The sequence below is a fragment of the Felis catus genome, chromosome C2 (genome assembly GCF_018350175.1).
Source record: "Felis catus isolate Fca126 chromosome C2, F.catus_Fca126_mat1.0, whole genome shotgun sequence".
Lineage (NCBI taxonomy): Eukaryota > Metazoa > Chordata > Mammalia > Carnivora > Felidae > Felis > Felis catus.
In genome coordinates this window covers 114,892,043-114,909,135 of record NC_058376.1, presented here as the reverse complement: position 1 = coordinate 114,909,135, position 17,093 = coordinate 114,892,043, and the positions used below count along the sequence as shown (strand labels likewise).

Here is a 17,093-nt window from a genome sequence, read left to right as displayed (position 1 = left end):
CACGTCTCAGGCCCCTTTTTCAGGCCTTACCTCATCCTGCCTCTAATTTCCTCATTTGATGTGACCTGTAACGGGGTCTTCTAAATAAGCCCCGAGATTTTCCGAGCTCTGGAGATAGCAAGGAGTTACTTTCCTTCACTTCCTGTGGCGAACCCTGAGTGTTTTGCCCTCAAACTATTCATTTGAAGTGTCGCTAGCGAATCTGAGCATACGGAGTTCAGGAGAACCTCCTGCATTTTTTTTTTTTTTAAGGAAAATTTTCATTTCTAGTAGATTAAAGGCATACAGTGATTGATAGCATAACTTTGTTGGTGATTACTGGGAGTGGTGAGGGGGACCAGCTTCACCTGACCCACGTCGCTGCCCTGGTGCGTAGTGGGAAGAAGCCTATTTTCCTTAGGGAACTGTAGGAGGAACTGCGCTCCACGATTGGCTTTTGTGAACAAGTCTGAGGACAGTCAGAGGAGAACTGGATTTGGGGTGGGTTGGCCAGGGGGCCCGGCTGCAACTGCGGGGCTGGCAAGGCTGGGCTCTGCACCTTGGAAGCCTAGAAGAGGCTAATTCAGCCGGCCTTTTAAACTGGTGCGGGAGCTGCACCAGAGTAGGAAGCTGATAGTGACTTTGAACTGCACTTAGGGGTCCATAAGTTTAATAAGAGAATTGCAGGATCAGAGGAAATGTATTTGTGAATAGGAGCGATGTTGACATTTGCCCTTCATAGAGTAGTCCATTTTACTCTTCCAACAGCAGACGATGAGGGGTATTCAATGAGTTTTTCTTTTTTTTTTTTAATTTTTTTTTCAACGTTTTTTATTAATTTTTGGGACAGAGAGAGACAGAGCATGAACGGGGAGGGGCAGAGAGAGAGGGAGACACAGAATCGGAAACAGGCTCCAGGCTCTGAGCCATCAGCCCAGAGCCTGACGCGGGGCTCGAACTCACGGACCGCGAGATCGTGACCTGGCTGAAGTCGGACGCTTAACCGACTGCGCCACCCAGGCGCCCCTCAATGAGTTTTTCAAGAGCCATTTGTTCGTTTTCCTAAACTATCACCTGTAAGCATGAACCAGCAGTGGAAAGAGAAATGTAATTTGCAGCAACTTTAAGAATCTTAATTTCCAAAAGTCTTGCTATGATACAAAAACTTCCAAGTTTATGTCATAACTAACAGGCTCGGGAAGACTATATATGATGTGTTTTTGCTTGTTTGCTTTGTTCACCAATACGGAGATAGTGGCAAAGTTCAATAGAAGAGAATTTTCAGGAATGACGTATGAGAGTTTATAGAGTAAATCTCTTAACTGTATCTTAGGGAAAGGGCCTGAATCCCATCCATCACCCTAGGCCAAGCATGACAAAGGGAGGGATGATAGCTCAATAATTTCTGAGATCCCATTAAAAAAGGAAGCTATGTTTTATTTTCCAGATTGTAGCCTCAAGGTTCTGCAGATCTTGGAGTCTTAAGAGATGAGAAATGTGCCAAGGCAATAAAAGAATAAAGGCTAATAAAGGGGCTCTGTTAAAGGGCTCAATGGCAGCCTTTCAAAATCTTACGACAGTCCCCAGTGACTCTCCAGCTCTGTGAAGGCTGGAGGACTTCACTAGGTCATAGTTCTAGCCAACAGAAGCAGGAGGCTGGTGGCTAAAGATGAGGTGGGACAAGTTATATCGGTAGTTGATGCCTGCTGAAGGTGAATGGAACCCAAACATAAGCCCCCTAAAGAGTAACAGAATGGGACTGAATCTGAAACCTGTATTTAATTGACTTCAAATCTTAACATGCCCAAACTACTTGGAAGTGACTAAGTTACCTCCCATTAGGCAAACTGAAGGTATAAGACAAATTAAATTCAATAAAAAAATACAAAGCATTATCTCTGCAAAAGGAGTCCGTGATTGAATTAATACATACTACTACACATCCATATACACATACCTCAGTGAATTTATACCTAGGTATTTATAGCAGATACCTCTAGATGGTTGAATTAGGGGATTTTCATTTTCTTCTTTTCTATAATATGCATGTAAAATGTTCTCTGTATTGAAAATGTATTGCCCTTTTGCCATAAGAAGATTATAAAAGATATAAACTAAATTGTATTAAAGAAATTATGAAGTATTTCAACTTTGTTTTTGTTACAGAAAAGTTGCAAAATTACTACAAAAAGTTCCCTCATACCTCTTACCCCATTTGTTTTAACGATATACATAATCACAGTACAATTTTCTTTTTTTGTTGTTGTTGTTTTTATTTTTCAATATATGAAGTTTATTGTCAAATTGGTTTCCATACAACACCCAGTGCTCATCCCAAAGTACAATTTTCAAAATCAAGAAATTAACACTGATACAATACTATTTCTGAACTTTTTTTTTTTAATACAGAATACAGAGGAAAGGATCAAAGATAAAATCTTTTGTGGCTTATTTACAACAGAATTTTCTCAGACTTAATCAGGACCCCAACAGATATTGGGGCAGATTTCTGTGTACATCAGCTGGCAGGGCAGAGGAAGTAATATAAAATGCCAAATAAAAATCTTCAATAATATAATGAATATCAAGTGCCTGCCTTGAAATAAGCACTCAATAAATGCTCTGTCGTTACTATTATTGAAATAGAATTATTATCTAATGAGTCTCTAGCATTTAACAAGAAATATAGTTGATTGAAGCTTATTTCCTGGTGCTCAACAGCTGGGTTATTCCTAAATACCAGAATAACACTGTTTCCAGAAGCCAGTCATTTTTCCAGGTGTGTGTCCTTGATCGGACTGAATTGTTTCATAAAGAACCAGGAGACACTCTGATCTCAACTCCCATTCTGAGAAATCTGTGGTGTTCCAGATTATAGAAGGCTTTCTCAGGAGATATTGTTTCCTCCTCCTTCAGGCCTTGACTAATGCTCCTACTCAGCAGAAGACCAGAATTGCTGAAGAATCAGGCCTGTCTGGGATCCTAACTTCAGGAAAGCACAACTCTGGGCCATGGAATTATTTAGGGTTCTTGTCATGGCCATGGTGAAAATTCTTATTTTAATGAATACTGCAAGGATTGGTGAACATTTTTCTGCCTCCTTTATGGCTGGAAAATTAAAAAAACAAAACCTCAACTCTAAATACACTTTAGATATTATGAAAAATACTTTTTTAATGTGGGAAGCTATATAGTATTAGCAAATCAGTTTTTAGTCATCATCACAATTCACCAAACCGCTGCATCCTACAACCATACATAGGCTAATCCAAAATTAAGGTTAACTTGCCATCGTTTAGAAAGTTAAAAAAACCTGCAAAATGTCAAACACACTTCTCAGATTTGAAGAAAAAAAGAGCATTTGAATACATATTTGGAGGAATTTAATCTCCTGACCTAATAGAATTAGAAATTCCAAGAGACTCAAGTTCATAAACAGATGAAACTTTAGGATGAGAATATATTAATATCATGCTTGAACTGCTAAGTTTGTAATATTTACAAATGAAATTTCCATTTCTCAAATATTTTTAGAAGGTGTTGGGTTAAAGAGATTAAAGTCAGATGTACCCCCATACTAAGTCAACACAGATGGCTGTAAATATTCAGAAAATTGAGCTTATCAGGAAACAACAGTTGGCTACATTATAAATTTGTGAAAAAAAAAAGATAATTAAGAGGACAAGACACATTTTTACCCGTAACATTAATACAGATTTTTTTTTCTTGAAACAATGCGAAACATAGCTAGCCTGGTGTTCTAAGATGTACTTTTTCAGATACTCTGGTAAGAGAGAAATCACTATAACCTTGTTTAAAATTACCCTTTATTTGAAAGAAAATTTTGAATTTAGGAAAGAAGTGGCAAACATATTTTAAAAAATATTGACTGTCATAAATTGTTTATTAGGTTAAGAATTTTAATTTACTTACATTAGCAGTAACAGTGGAGCTGGAGGGTATTGCGTCTTCTCCAAGCTGCCTCATGTGGAACTTGTGACCCTTTCCAAGGCCACGCCTCTTGGGGCCTACAGGTCAATTCTTGAATCTCCCTGTGCTTGAGAGCTAGTTTGCTGATCCAGTGAGTGTCGGGATTTCTTCTGACAGCTTTATGTAATGGATCAATGGGGATAACCTCAAAGAATTCGTACGTGGGATCTTCACCAATCCAGTAAAAATTCAGGACTCTCAGAGCCCCATGGTGGCATCCAGCTTATTCCTAGGCAAGAGTGAAGACTTGGGGCAAACTTTAGCTGGTTAACACCATGATGGACAGGCTTGCCATAGGTTGCACCTTTAGGAGCTGGGCATTTGTAGTCACCACAGTGCACGTGAATCCGATACATGACATAACCTTGCTTGGCGTTGTATCCCAGTCTGGGGGCTTTAGCATGCCGGGCTGAATGGGGTACCCTGTAGAGCGCAGAGTAACTGGCAGTACTGAGAATAAAGCGCATTACATCAGACTGTGTCTTTCTCCATAGCGCTAGAATGTACGTGTAAGCGCCCATCTTGGTTGACCTTTGAGTGAAATGGCTGCTGCCAGATGGAAAGAAAAAGAGCTTTCTCCCACAATCCCTTTTGGGCGCCTCTTAATTTTTTTTTTCTAAGTACTAAATAGAGTAGTTCTCAATGTTTTACCCCAAGAATCCCTTTATTATTGAAAGATCACCTAAAACTTAGTTTATTCAGGTTTTTAATCAAGAGTTTTTAATTAGCTTTTAACAAACTTGAAATCATGTATTTTCAGGAAAAATACTTTTGAAAAGCTTTTTTAAACCTATACATTTTTATTTGAGGAGGTATGTTTAATTTTTTTTATACCAAAAATAGGTGGATAAATATTATTAACTTTGCCAGGGGTTCCTGGCCTCAGGCTGGGAATTACAGAGGTCTATGTGCCAGACACTTGTATATACACATACAAGAGTAATAGCACATGGTTATTAAGAATTGGGGCGCCTGGGTGGCGCAGTCGGTTAAGCGTCCGACTTCAGCCAGGTCACGATCTCGCGGTCCGTGAGTTCGAGCCCCGCGTCAGGCTCTGGGCTGATGGCTCAGAGCCTGGAGCCTGTTTCCGATTCTGTGTCTCCCTCTCTCTCTGCCCCTCCCCCGTTCATGCTCTGTCTCTCTCTGTCCCAAAAATAAATAAAAAACGTTGAAAAAAAATTTTTTTTGAAGAATAAAAGATAAGTTGTGATGGACAATGGGTGTTATATGTAAGTGATTAATCACTAAATTCTACTCCTGAAAACAAATTGCACTGTATGTTAACTAAAATTTAAATTTAAAAAAATAACTGGAAAAAAAGATAATTAATATATAGTCTCTAACTATACAAAAGAAAATAATGCATGTCTTACATGGGGTTATAAAGCAGAAAGGCACACCCAATGAGATACAAATCACTAAACTGCAAGGGAGATTAACAAAGTGGGGTAATAGAGATAAAAAAAATACTGGGCTCTGGAAACTAGGGAAAGGAAGCTTCACGGACGAGGAAGCAGCTAAACTAGAGGGGAATGACGATTTCAATGAGTGTGTTGCAAAGGAGTCTTTAAAACTGGAGGAAAAAAAGCACCAAGTCAGAGAAGGAGGCCATTTAAAATATAATGGAGTGCTTATTTTGGGTAAAAGAATGTCTAATGAGACTATAAAACAGAAATGAAAATGTCATCCAACTAAACCCAGAAAGAATGCAGTTCTATATTTCTCAATATCAACTTAATGTAGAATTTGGGCTGGACTACAGAAATAACAAGAGAGTAAACGTTTTCCCAAACACTAAGACTTAACATGATTTTGTTGATGTTAATTAGCCAAGGTGCTGTCCACCACCCACCGCAAGAGTCCCTTGCAATCAATGCCACACTTAGCAAGAATCTTCCTTAATGGATATTGTCTCTGCCCAAAACAAACTACAGACCTTCCTCAACTTATTATGGGGTTATTTCCTGATAAGCCTATCCTATGTTGAGAATATCTTAAGTTGAAAATGCATTTAATACACTTAACCTACAGAGCACCATCACTTAGCTTGGCCTACCTTAAACGTGCTCAGATTTGTTAGCCTAAGTGGGGCAGAATCCTCTAACACAACCTTATTTTATAATAAAGTGTGGATTATCTCCTGTAATTTATTGAATACTGCATTGTAAGTGAAAAACAGAATAGTTCTAAGTTTATCAGTTGATTGTCCCTGGGATCACATGGCTGACTGGGATGCTACCTAGCATCATGACAGTATCGCAATGCCTATCAGTAGCCCAGAAAAAGATCCAAATTCAAAATATGAAGTGCAGTTGCTACTGAATGTAATCGCTTCTGCACCACAGTAAAGACAAAAAAAAAAAAAATCATCAAGTCAAACGATTGTGATCGCCTGTAAAACAAAAACAATATGAAACAAAACAAACACAAATCCAAAACAAAACTAAGAGACCATCACAGCAAGCTTTGAGCCCGCATAGTTGACCTGTGCCCCAACATATTTCCTCTCCTACTCCCTCCGCATTAAACACCACGCAAACAGTAAAATAAAAGCCCACATCAACCTAAAAATCTTACTGGAACACTGCTGTGTAACTAGATGTTGTCATCTTCCTCCTCTACCTACTAAACATTCTCATTCATTAAGCTAGGGAATCATTACAATTATTATTGTTTTAGATTTCAAAGGTAGTTCAAAGTCCCAGAACAAACACAACGAAATTACATATTCTTCTTCCTCATCACTGAGGATTAATTATCCCAAGGCCTACCGTCTAAATCCCCATTTCCTGATTCTAAGACTAGTATAATGTTCTACCTCACATCATACAATTTAACAACTGACAATATACACAAAGACATTAAAAGTCCCACAAAAGTCAAAAGTAAAAAAAAAAAAAACAAAAAAACACGCAAAAACATCTGTACGTGGCATCACACAGGCTAAACTTAGCTAAAGACACAAAAATTTACTAGTTTTACTAAAACTGTGGGCATCTTAGGAAGTACTTGAGAAATTATCGGTTTACTAAAACAGGGTACAAATTTCAGTTGGGAGCAGAACACTAAAACCACGTTATATTCTGACAGAAGCCTTAGCCCTGACCATACCCCTTGCCCGGCTTCCTGCCTTGCGGTCCTTCTGGTTTCAGCTTCAACTTCAGTTGCTCTGGGAAACCTTTCTCACCCACTCGCTTCCGCTCAGCACAGCAATTAAAATACATGCCCTTCTACTCAGGCCATTTTGTCAGCTAGCTTGTTAGCCCTTTCCAAATTGTGAGCTCTGGAATGAATAAATCCCATGCCATCCGAAGGTCAGGCAGAACCCCGATTAAGCAGCAGAACGTCCGCAGCCCTTCAGGCTACACCAATCGGAGCCTCGGCGGGAGGCGGCACGTGCCCACTTCTCGCGAGAACAGATACCAGGCTCCAGCGCGCAATGCGCATGCGGAGTTGGGAATGCGGACCTGGAGACCAAAAACTACTTATCCCAGAATTCTGTGGGCATGCTTTCCTCCTTATCCAGGACTATGTTTCCAAGAAAGCCCTGCAGGATCTCAGTCCGTGTTGGGAAGCTTTTCTCTCATCAGAATGCAAACGGCAGGATTAACCCGTATGTTTCCTTATGCTGCCGAAGCTGAGGCAATCCCTAGATTTCCCGGGATGGTGTCAGCGAAGCCTCGTTTCGACTTGTCATAGTTTGTTAGACCATGATGCCGTTAGAAGTTCTGAGAAATCGAGATTTTGCAAGGAGTAGAAGGATCAGGGAGACAGCTGTGCCCGACCCAGCCTTGTGCCAAGCAAGGGCAGATGGCTGAGGATGCCCAGGTCTTCTTCAACTCACACTGGCCAGGATGGTGTCTTGGTCCCCAGAAGCCCTAATGTTCTGGGAGTCACACTGTGGTGGCCACCAGGCTTCAGCTCCCCAAGTCTTCGTAGGGGCAGTAGAGTCGTTGGCTGTTCTCAGTATCAATCTGCAGGGAAACGACCTAACGGGGCTCCAGACCTCCCTTCTCCCTTGCTCCTAATCTTCAATTCTACTGTATTTCTGCTTCAGAGACTCAATTCTGCAAGTCTGTCTGCAAGGATCCACATCCCCCACCCTGCTTCTCCCATCCCCTAGTCCCTAAATCTTCAGCCTCTACCCTCCAACAGTTTCTTACTTTGTTTCAGACCCTACAATCCCGTGCTTTTTGTTAGTATTGTGGCATCATTCATTGTTCCCTCATATTGAGAATGCCACATCTCTAGTGCCCCATTAGTGCTGAGACTTTAGGTTAGCCAGGGGCTTTCAGAAACCTGCCTGGAGAAAATAGTTCTGTATCTGGGCTTCAGCGTCCCCGCTTGAAGCCCCATATGAAGCCTCTTGGATTCAGGACATAGAGAAGAGATATGTCAAGATGAGTCACCTCCTACTGGCAATACCTTTCATTGGGTACGGAGACAGTTATTGCCTTAACCAGAAGGCCCAGTCAGTCAGGCTTTCCTATCCAGGAGTGTAACCTTTTCCTTCTACCCCACAGAAGAAATAAAAACCCTAGGCCTCATTACTCCTCTCCAGGTACTTCTGGCTCAGGTCAGTTATGTGACTGTGTTTGGCAATTGCAGGAATCAAGGTCATGCTTGGGAGCTAGAAATAGAACCCGGAAGCTATTGATGCACATGGGTGGTGCTGTTACTGGGAGGTTATGAAGACATTGCTGCTCTGGGGGAGGACGCCCTTGAGAGGAAGGGGAAGTTAGAGGACCAGTTACATTTCAGTTTCACAGCTATCAATGATTCTTGTGTGATCTTGATTAGCTTACATTCTAGATCTAAATTTCCCTTTCTAGATATATGTATAAATGGTAAAGGGGCATAGAAGTGGAGGATAGTCCTCACTGACACCTTTTCACTGCATTAAAGGCATTCTTACCACGCAAGAAAAGTAGATTATTTTTAGGTTCTAATCACACCACCAGAGGGCACTATCGACTGTCTGAAGAGCAATTTAGTTTACAACTTCATCAGCCCTGTTATGTTGTCATAGTTTTTACACACATTACTTAGAAAAATGAAACAATGTCCCAGTAAAGTCATTAATTTATTTAGCACCAACATCAGAAGGAAAACCAGTCTGTTAAACCAGAGGTTCCCAACCTTGCCTCATATTGGAATCTTTAAGAGCTACTGATGCCTGGCCCCTGTCTCCAAACATTCCGATTTCATTTTGATAAGGGGTGCAATGTGAGCTTCGGTACTTTAAAAAGCTCCCCAGTGATTCTAATGTGCGGCAAAATTTGGGAACGGCAGCAAGTCCTCTGCTCAGTTTTAATAAAGGAGTGTGAACCTGATCTAAACGTTACATGTTATCAACTTCATAAGAGAAAAGCAGGAGTCCTTAGGGAAGCAATTCCAGGAATGCACTTGATGCAGTTCCAACTGGAAGCAATGATAGCCTCTCTGTGCTATTTAGTGTTCCCAAGAACAAGAGCCTTACTGGAGTGACTAGAGAATTAGGTTGAAAGATGATAATAATAGCAGCTTTCATTTATTAAGCTTTTATAATGTGCCAAATATATCTTACCCTTAACAGGTTTTAGCTCATTTAGAATAAAATAAAAGAATAAAAGGCTAGAAGCTATCATTATTTCCACTTTACACATGCAGAAACAGGTACAGAATTGTTGAATAATTTGCTACAATCACACAAGACAGCTAGCAAAGCCTGGGTTCAAATCCAGATAGTCTTGTCTCCTGGAGCACAAACTCTTTTTTTTTTTTTAATGTTTATTTATTTATTTTTGAGAGAAAGAGCACAAGCAGGGGAGGGGCAGAGAGAGACAGAGGGAGACACAGAATCTGAAGCAGACTCCAGGCTCCGAGCCGTCAGCACAGAGTTGGTTGCAGGGCTTGAACTGACGAACTGTGAGATCATGACCTGATCCAAAGTTGGATGTTTAACTGACTGAGCTGCCCAGGCACCCCTCACAAACTCTTAATCACTGTGCTATTCTATTTCCTAATCCACAAATAGCGAATTTTTTCCTTTTCTCCCCACTTGGTCTATGTATTTAGTTTTCACATCCTTTTTTGTCCCTCCTTCATTCTCTACTCATCTCCAAGGCCTACATGTCTGGCCATTGTTCATTTTCAGATTACTCAAGTTTCTAGCACTATATAACACTCTTGGAAGATACAAGGCTATAACATTTTCTCACTATGTGGCAGGCCCTTCACTAAAAACTTTATGTGTATTATCTCATATGAGGCTTACGACAGCAGTTTTAAAGTTGAAGAAACAGGCTCGGTGAGGTGACGTAGCTTTCTCAGCTGATATGACTTGGTTTCAAGCTGTTTACCCTGGCATTTCCATCTATCTTACGAGTCCCAGTAAGTATTTATCGAAAAGGGGAAGAAAGGGAGGAAAGAAAGAAAAGAAAGGAAAGAAAAAGGAAAGAGGGAAGATAGAAAAGAGGGAAGAGCTTTTCTCTGTTAAAGATATTATGAATATTCTAGAACAGGCCCAAATTCCCTTAGTCTGAGCCTGAGTGAGGAGATGGTTTTCCTAATGTCATTCCACCAGGATGGAATTCTGAAGCACCATTATGTGAGATTTGCCTTTGGCTTAGGCTGGTATCTTCTTCTGGGTATTTATCTTGTGTCCCCCCACTAAGGAGCAAGTTCTGTGTCTCCTACTCCCTCACTTCACTCAGCATGTTGGCTTATATGTAGTAGCAAAGAATCATCAGGTGCTTTTTAGATATGGATGATACCTCATCTTGCTCATTCCCCTTGTTCTACAGATGTGGAAACTCAGGTCTAGGGAGATTGTTGGCACCAAGACCATGGTTATAGTAAAGCTGGGATTAGAATTGACTATCAACTGGCGGCACCTGGGTGGCTCAGTTGGTTGAGCATCCAGCTCCTGATTTTGGCTCAGGTCATGATCCCAGAGTTGCGGGATTGAGCCCCAGCCAGGCTCTGCTCTCAGTGTGGAGCCTGCTTAAGATTCTCTCTCCTTCTGCCCCTCTCCCTCTGCCCCTTTCCCGCACTTTCTCTCTCTAAAAAAAAAAAATAAAGAAAGAAAAAATAGAATTGACTATCAGCTGAATGCTCTTGGCACTCTTCCAAACTCAATAAATATTTGTTGACTTGTGGATTGATTTATTTTACTGTCAAAATAACCTGTAATATGATTGGTACAATACATTATACATGTGGAAACGTAAGACTATTTCATGAAGTAGTTACCACTGTAAATAATTTTTGGCTGTAATAAGATTTCAGATTCATTCAGCCAAATAGTTTACTGAATGGTTCTCAAAGTTTGGTCTGGAGATTAGCAGCATTAACATTGCCTAGGAATTTGTTAGAAATGCAGTTTCTCTGACTCTGCTATAGACTTACCGAATCAGAAAGTGGGGGCAAGGCACAGCAAAAAGTATTTTAACAAGCCCTCCGGGAATGTCTGATGCATACTCAGGTTTGTGAACCACCGGTTTGGTGTGAAGGGTCTGTTTGGTTTAAGAAATATATAACTAATGAAAAGACTAAAGATTTTGTATAATGGGATTTTTTAAAAAATCAGATAACCTGCTTACATATTACCTTTATTAGGACTTGTCTGGCCCAGGAACAAGAAAATGGTCACTTGAAATATTTTGACTTCCCCTCTTTGTCCACCCCTCCCCTGCTCGTTCTCTCTGTCTACTTCTCTATCTCTCAAAAATAAACATTTAAGGGGCGCCTGGGTGGCGCAGTCGGTTAAGCGTCCGACTTCAGCCAGGTCACGATCTCATGGTCCGTGAGTTCGAGCCCCGCGTCAGGCTCTGGGCTGATGGCTCAGAGCCTGGAGCCTGTTTCCGATTCTGTGTCTCCCTCTCTCTCTGCCCCTCCCCCGTTCATGCTCTGTCTCTCTCTGTCCCAAAAATAAATAAACGTTGAAAAAAATAAACATTTAAAAAACATTTTGTCAAAAATTCAGTTTCTACCATAAAATTATTCTCTAGAATAAACCTTTCTGAAAAGATATAGGATTAGACTCTCATGACAGAAGCAATGCAAAGCCAGGAATTGCAAGTATATGTATTTAACAAGATGTACCTGTTAATAGATACAGGCTACCTGTTAATGAATACAGGTAGTTCATAGAAAATTCTGTTAGTTCATAGTTCAAAGAAAATAATGTCAACTCATGAAATAAATATATTTATACGAGGTATAGTTAACTTATATATGTTTGCCTGTGTAGGAAAAAGGGAATGTGCACTTAGAATGTTTCAATCAGAGAGCTCTGTGATTAGTTAGGAAACAGTTTTCATACAATTTCAGCAATGACCTAGCTCAGTAGAGGATGCTACCAGTTCTTTCAAGTTAGGAGTCATTCTATATATGGAAATTCCAGAAGGGGCCACTCTTTTTTTTTTTAAAGTTTATTTATTTATTTTTAGAGAGAGAGAGAGGGAGAGAGACTGCATGTGAGTTGGGGAAGGGCAGAATGAGAGGGAGAGAGAGAGAATCCCAAGAAGGCTCCATTCTGCCAATGCAGAGCCCAACTTGGGGCTGGAACCTATGAAACCATGAGATTGTGACCTGAGCTGAAACCAAGTGTCGGACTCTTAACCAACTGAGCCACCCAGGCACCCCATAAGGGGCTGCTCTTGACTACAACAGAAACTGAGTGAGCTAGGCATAACCCAATCTGGAGGTCACCAGAAATGTAAATTGTCCCTCTGAGCAAAGAAGGCATCTATTGCATTAGCCCTGCTTTACTGAGTGAAAAGGTAGAGATGGAAATGTGGGTGTGTGTATGCGCGTGTGGCATTGAGTGTAAGGAGAAATTTACTTTCTTTCAGGAAATTGACAACTGTAGCCCAGAGGACCATTCTGAGAACACTGTGAGATTTTGTAACCTTTGGAATTTACCCATCTTTGTTATTTACTGTTTCTGCCTGTTTGTTTTGTTTTCCTAGCATTAATTAGGAGCAAATATATTCAAAAGCCAGAGTAACTGAAGATAGATTTTAAGAGTAGTCTTGTGGGAGAAGGAATCCCAAGGCAAAGAGTGGGTACGGAGAGAAGCCGCAGAAGGAAAGGAAAGGACAATAGGCTGTGAAGGTACCAGGGTGAACAAATCAAAGGGCCCATGTGGAAATTGTCTTATGGCCATACATGACAGTGGAAAAATGGGAGTAAAAGTTAGCTTTGGTGGCAACTTGGGCATATGTGCAGTTGCTACCTGACATTCTAAATTGTTTATTTATATTTTGAGACAGAGAGAGAGAGAGAGAAAGCATGAGCAAGGGAGGGGCAGAAAGAGAGGGAGACAGAGAGAAACCCAAGCAGACTCCAAACTGTCAGCACGGAGCCTGACGTGGGGCACGATCTCAGGAACCATGAGATCATGATCCGAGCAGAAATCAAGCGTCAGATGCTTAACCAACTGAGTCACCCAGGCACCCTGCTACCTACATTCTAAACTATCATTCACACTTTCTTTAAAGCCCAAGACAAGTTCTGGATACCATTATACTTTGGGTTGCTATAGAAATCCTTTCTACTTTAATAACATTGGTATTTTAAACTTCTAGAATGGCTTGCCCACCTTGCTTTGTGCCCTAATGAGTTGGCCTCTTTCAGTGACAAACTGCAAAAAGAAATGAGGTGATATACCAGTAAGAAATTCTGAGCTGGGATATTTTGTTCCTTTAGATAAGTGTTTCCCGAGTAGAGATTCTTTTTTTTTTTTTTTCATAAAATATGAGTATTTTATTCCAACTCTGGGAAATGAAAAAGTGGGGAACACATCCTTCCACACAATATTCTAATTTAGCTGACATTAGTTTCAAAAAGGTAAAACAAATATATATGTGTATCTGTATAAATATTTATGTGCCCACATACATATTTGCTCAGATTTTAGTCTCATCAGTGTTTATATATTTAGTCTATTTTTGTAAACACCGCTAAAAATCATTCAATGCATCCCAATACTTCTACTTCTGCCTCTTTGTCAATCATTTAATATTGTTTGAATTGAATTCAGTTTGTGTTTTAATCACTTATGTGATTAGTCAAACTGTACACTACATTAGAAGATGTACGGGAAAAACTTGGTTTAGGTTATATTCTATGTATCACAGTTACCCTTTACATGATTTTTTCATCATTATTTTCAACTTCACACATCTTGTAGTTCTCTATGCAGACTATTTCAGCTTCTAGTGCTGTACATATCTATATCTTCTGGATGGGACTGCCCGTGATCCATGAGCTTGGGGTCAGGCATAAACTGTGTAGCACCTGAGGTAGATTCCGATTCTGTCTTTGTTTCAAAGATGAGTTCTGTTGACAAAGGCACTGAAAATTTCAGGTTGTGAGTTGTTTTTGCAGATATTTCTATTTCACCAGAGTTTTCTATCTTAGTTCTTTCTTTAGGTTTAGGGAGTGACTCTTTTTTGTTGTTTTTTGTCCACAATGATTTAACTGCTTCATAAATTTGCTGGCTTGTAGTATATGCCTTTTTCCCAGTTACCTTTGCAATTATTATTGACTGAACTGGGTAGCAAACAGTTGCTCCTAAAGTGGCCAGTCCCAAGGGATAAGCAATTTTCTTAAACCTGGAACCTTTTCTTGCTGAAAACAAGCCTGCTAATCCTGAAACTGTAATCACTCCAATTTTTGGAAGAAAATCTCTAGGTGGATTCTTCAGATAGACATAAGCATCTTTTCCAAATTGTACTGTATCCATTATCCCATTTTTCACAAAGACATAAACACCCTTACACCAGCCAATATAATGACCAGTTGTTTTACGGATGGATGCAAAGCCCATTTGTAAATGACCAGGCTGCTCTTCAACATATTTAGACTGGAGAGGTGGTGTGGTATATATGGGGAGCTGCTCTGGTTTTACTAGCTGCTTTTTCAATTCTTCTTCTTTGGCTGCATGTACACTTATAGATGCACACATCAGACCTGCAGGTATGGTTATCAGTTTTCCCATCCTGACAGCCGCCATATCTGTGACCTTCTCCGTCTAAGTTTTCATATCCCGAGTAGAGATTCTTAAAGATGCTCTGAACACTCATGTTTTTAAAACACAGTGTGTTTTGACTTCTGTATTTTTAAATGGAATGAATAAAATAACTACAAATTACCCATGAAAGCAAAACAATGTGAAAGACCCTAAAAGTTTTTTCACTGAGGAATTGGGATATAGAGGACATCAGATGAACATCTGCTGGGTACTGTTGCACACTCTACTCTGTGCTCCGTGAGCCTGGGAATGTTACCAGAAAAAAGAGGAAAGTCATGGAGGTCAAAGAGGGAGACCAACTTTCTGCTACAGCAGAAAATTGAAAGGATTGCATTTTATGTGGAAGAGGCTCAGGAGTGAAAATGCAAGGAGGCACCGCTCTGTATTCCTTCTGGTCTCTGTATGATGCCTTGATGTCTGTCTCCAGGCTTGTTATATTTATCAATCCCGCAAATGTAGAAACCAATCCCAAACTTTTCTTCAGGCCGAAAGACGGCCAATCCAACTTCACTATCCTTTCCCAGTCTAACAAATGATGGGATGCTAGCAAATGGCAGGGGCACCCATAGCACACGTGTGGGTTGATCAATAAAGGAAATGCATGGTGTGATTTTGAGAGCAACTCTACATTTCTATAGATGCCAGCAAACTGATCTAAACACGAAATGTAGTAGGATCCACTTGAATAAGAGATAATGATCTTTGTGTCACTTTATTGTCTGAGTGACAGTCTCTGAATGCCCTAGCTTTGCACATGCTAGGGTCTCAATGCCAGACTATCAGTGGAGATCAGGGATGCCCAGCAAGGTCCTGGCAGTCTTCCAAAAGAGCTCCACAGCTGGAACCTACTTTTGCTTGAGGCCTCTAAAATTCCCATTAATAACAAAGGTTCTACTAAAATAATATGTTTTCTAGAGTTACATTTGTGATTATTACTCTTTGTTTCAGCAAAACCTTAAAGAAGAAAAGTGAGTCTACACTTTTCTTCTGGAGGGCATGTTACATGGAATGTCAGAGAAGTAATATTAGAGAGGACCTAAAAAAGAAGCAAGACAGTAAGTCAAGGGAAGATCTGGAAACAGGTTCTAGGTACAGGCAACAGCAAGTGCTAAAATCCTAAGAGAATGAGTAGCGGATGTTCAGAAAACAGAGAGAGGGCTTCTGTGTCTGTGGCACCATGAAATGGTAGGAAATGAGGTTGGACAGACACAATGAGGTTGACCAGATCATGCAGGGCCTCACAGGCCAAGAAAATTCAGTTTTGATCTGAATACCGTGGGAAGCCATTGGAATGTTCTGCGCATGAAAGTGACACTGTTTCTTTTTCTCTTATTTAAAAAAATTTTTTTAATTAAAGAAAATGTTTATTTATTTTTGAGAGAGAGAGAGAGAGAACAAGTAGAGTAGGGGCAGAGAGAGAGGGAGACCAAGGATCTGAAGCAGCTCCGTGGAGTTGACAGTGGAGAGCTGGATGCAGGGCTCAAACTCAGGAACCTTGAGATCATGACCCGAGCCAAAGCTGGACACTTAACCAACTGAGCCACCTAGGTACTCCCCTTTATTTAAAAATTTTTTTAGTCTTTAGAATTTTAAAATGTTTTCCTTAACATAGCAAATATCTTAGAACGCATTATTTACCACTGAACTCCAGTCCACATCATTTTTTACGTTAAATTCTGAAAGGAATACTTATGAAGTACCTACTATATAATTGAGGTTCATACAATGAGCTTTACTCTGCCTCTAATTAGCAGTATGATTTGGGTAAGTCTCTTACCTGTTACATGTCTTGTAATCTTAAAAAAAAAAATCCACATATTTAAAGCACACAATCTGATAAGATATGACATATGTATTCACCAAGAAACCCATTATGAAAATCAAGATAATGGACATATTTGGGGTGCCTGGGTGCCTCAGTCAGTTGAGCGTCCAACTTCGACTCAGGTCATGATCTCACAGTTCGTGAGTTCGAGCCCCGCGTCAGGCTTTGTGCAGACAGATTGGAGCCTGGAGCCTGCTTCGGATTCTGTGTCTCCCTCTCTCTCTCTCTCTGCCCCTCCCCAGCTTGCACTCTTTCTGTCCCTCTCTCAAAGATAAATAA

At 40.4% G+C, this 17,093-nt stretch overlaps 1 protein-coding gene and 1 pseudogene across 2 annotated transcripts; both read right to left on the bottom strand.

The window, feature by feature from the left end:
• Window positions 1-3,913: 3,913 nt before the first annotated feature.
• On the bottom strand, window positions 3,914-5,001 carry LOC101083956 (annotated as a pseudogene).
• An 8,666-nt stretch (window positions 5,002-13,667) lies between these two features.
• Window positions 13,668-15,947, bottom strand: LOC105259604 (MICOS complex subunit MIC27). Of its 2 annotated transcripts, XM_045037461.1 has the most exons (2): window positions 14,957-15,947; window positions 13,668-14,851 (listed from the first exon to the last, which is right to left on the bottom strand). In XM_045037461.1, exons 1-2 carry the CDS (start codon window positions 14,969-14,971, stop codon window positions 14,165-14,167), a joined length of 702 nt encoding a protein of 233 aa, XP_044893396.1. In that variant the 5' UTR covers window positions 14,972-15,947; the 3' UTR covers window positions 13,668-14,164. The 2 variants fall into 2 exon arrangements, with proteins under 2 accessions (XP_044893396.1, XP_006936402.1); XM_006936340.5 differs by having other exon boundaries at window positions 13,668-15,946.
• Window positions 15,948-17,093: the final 1,146 nt, after the last annotated feature.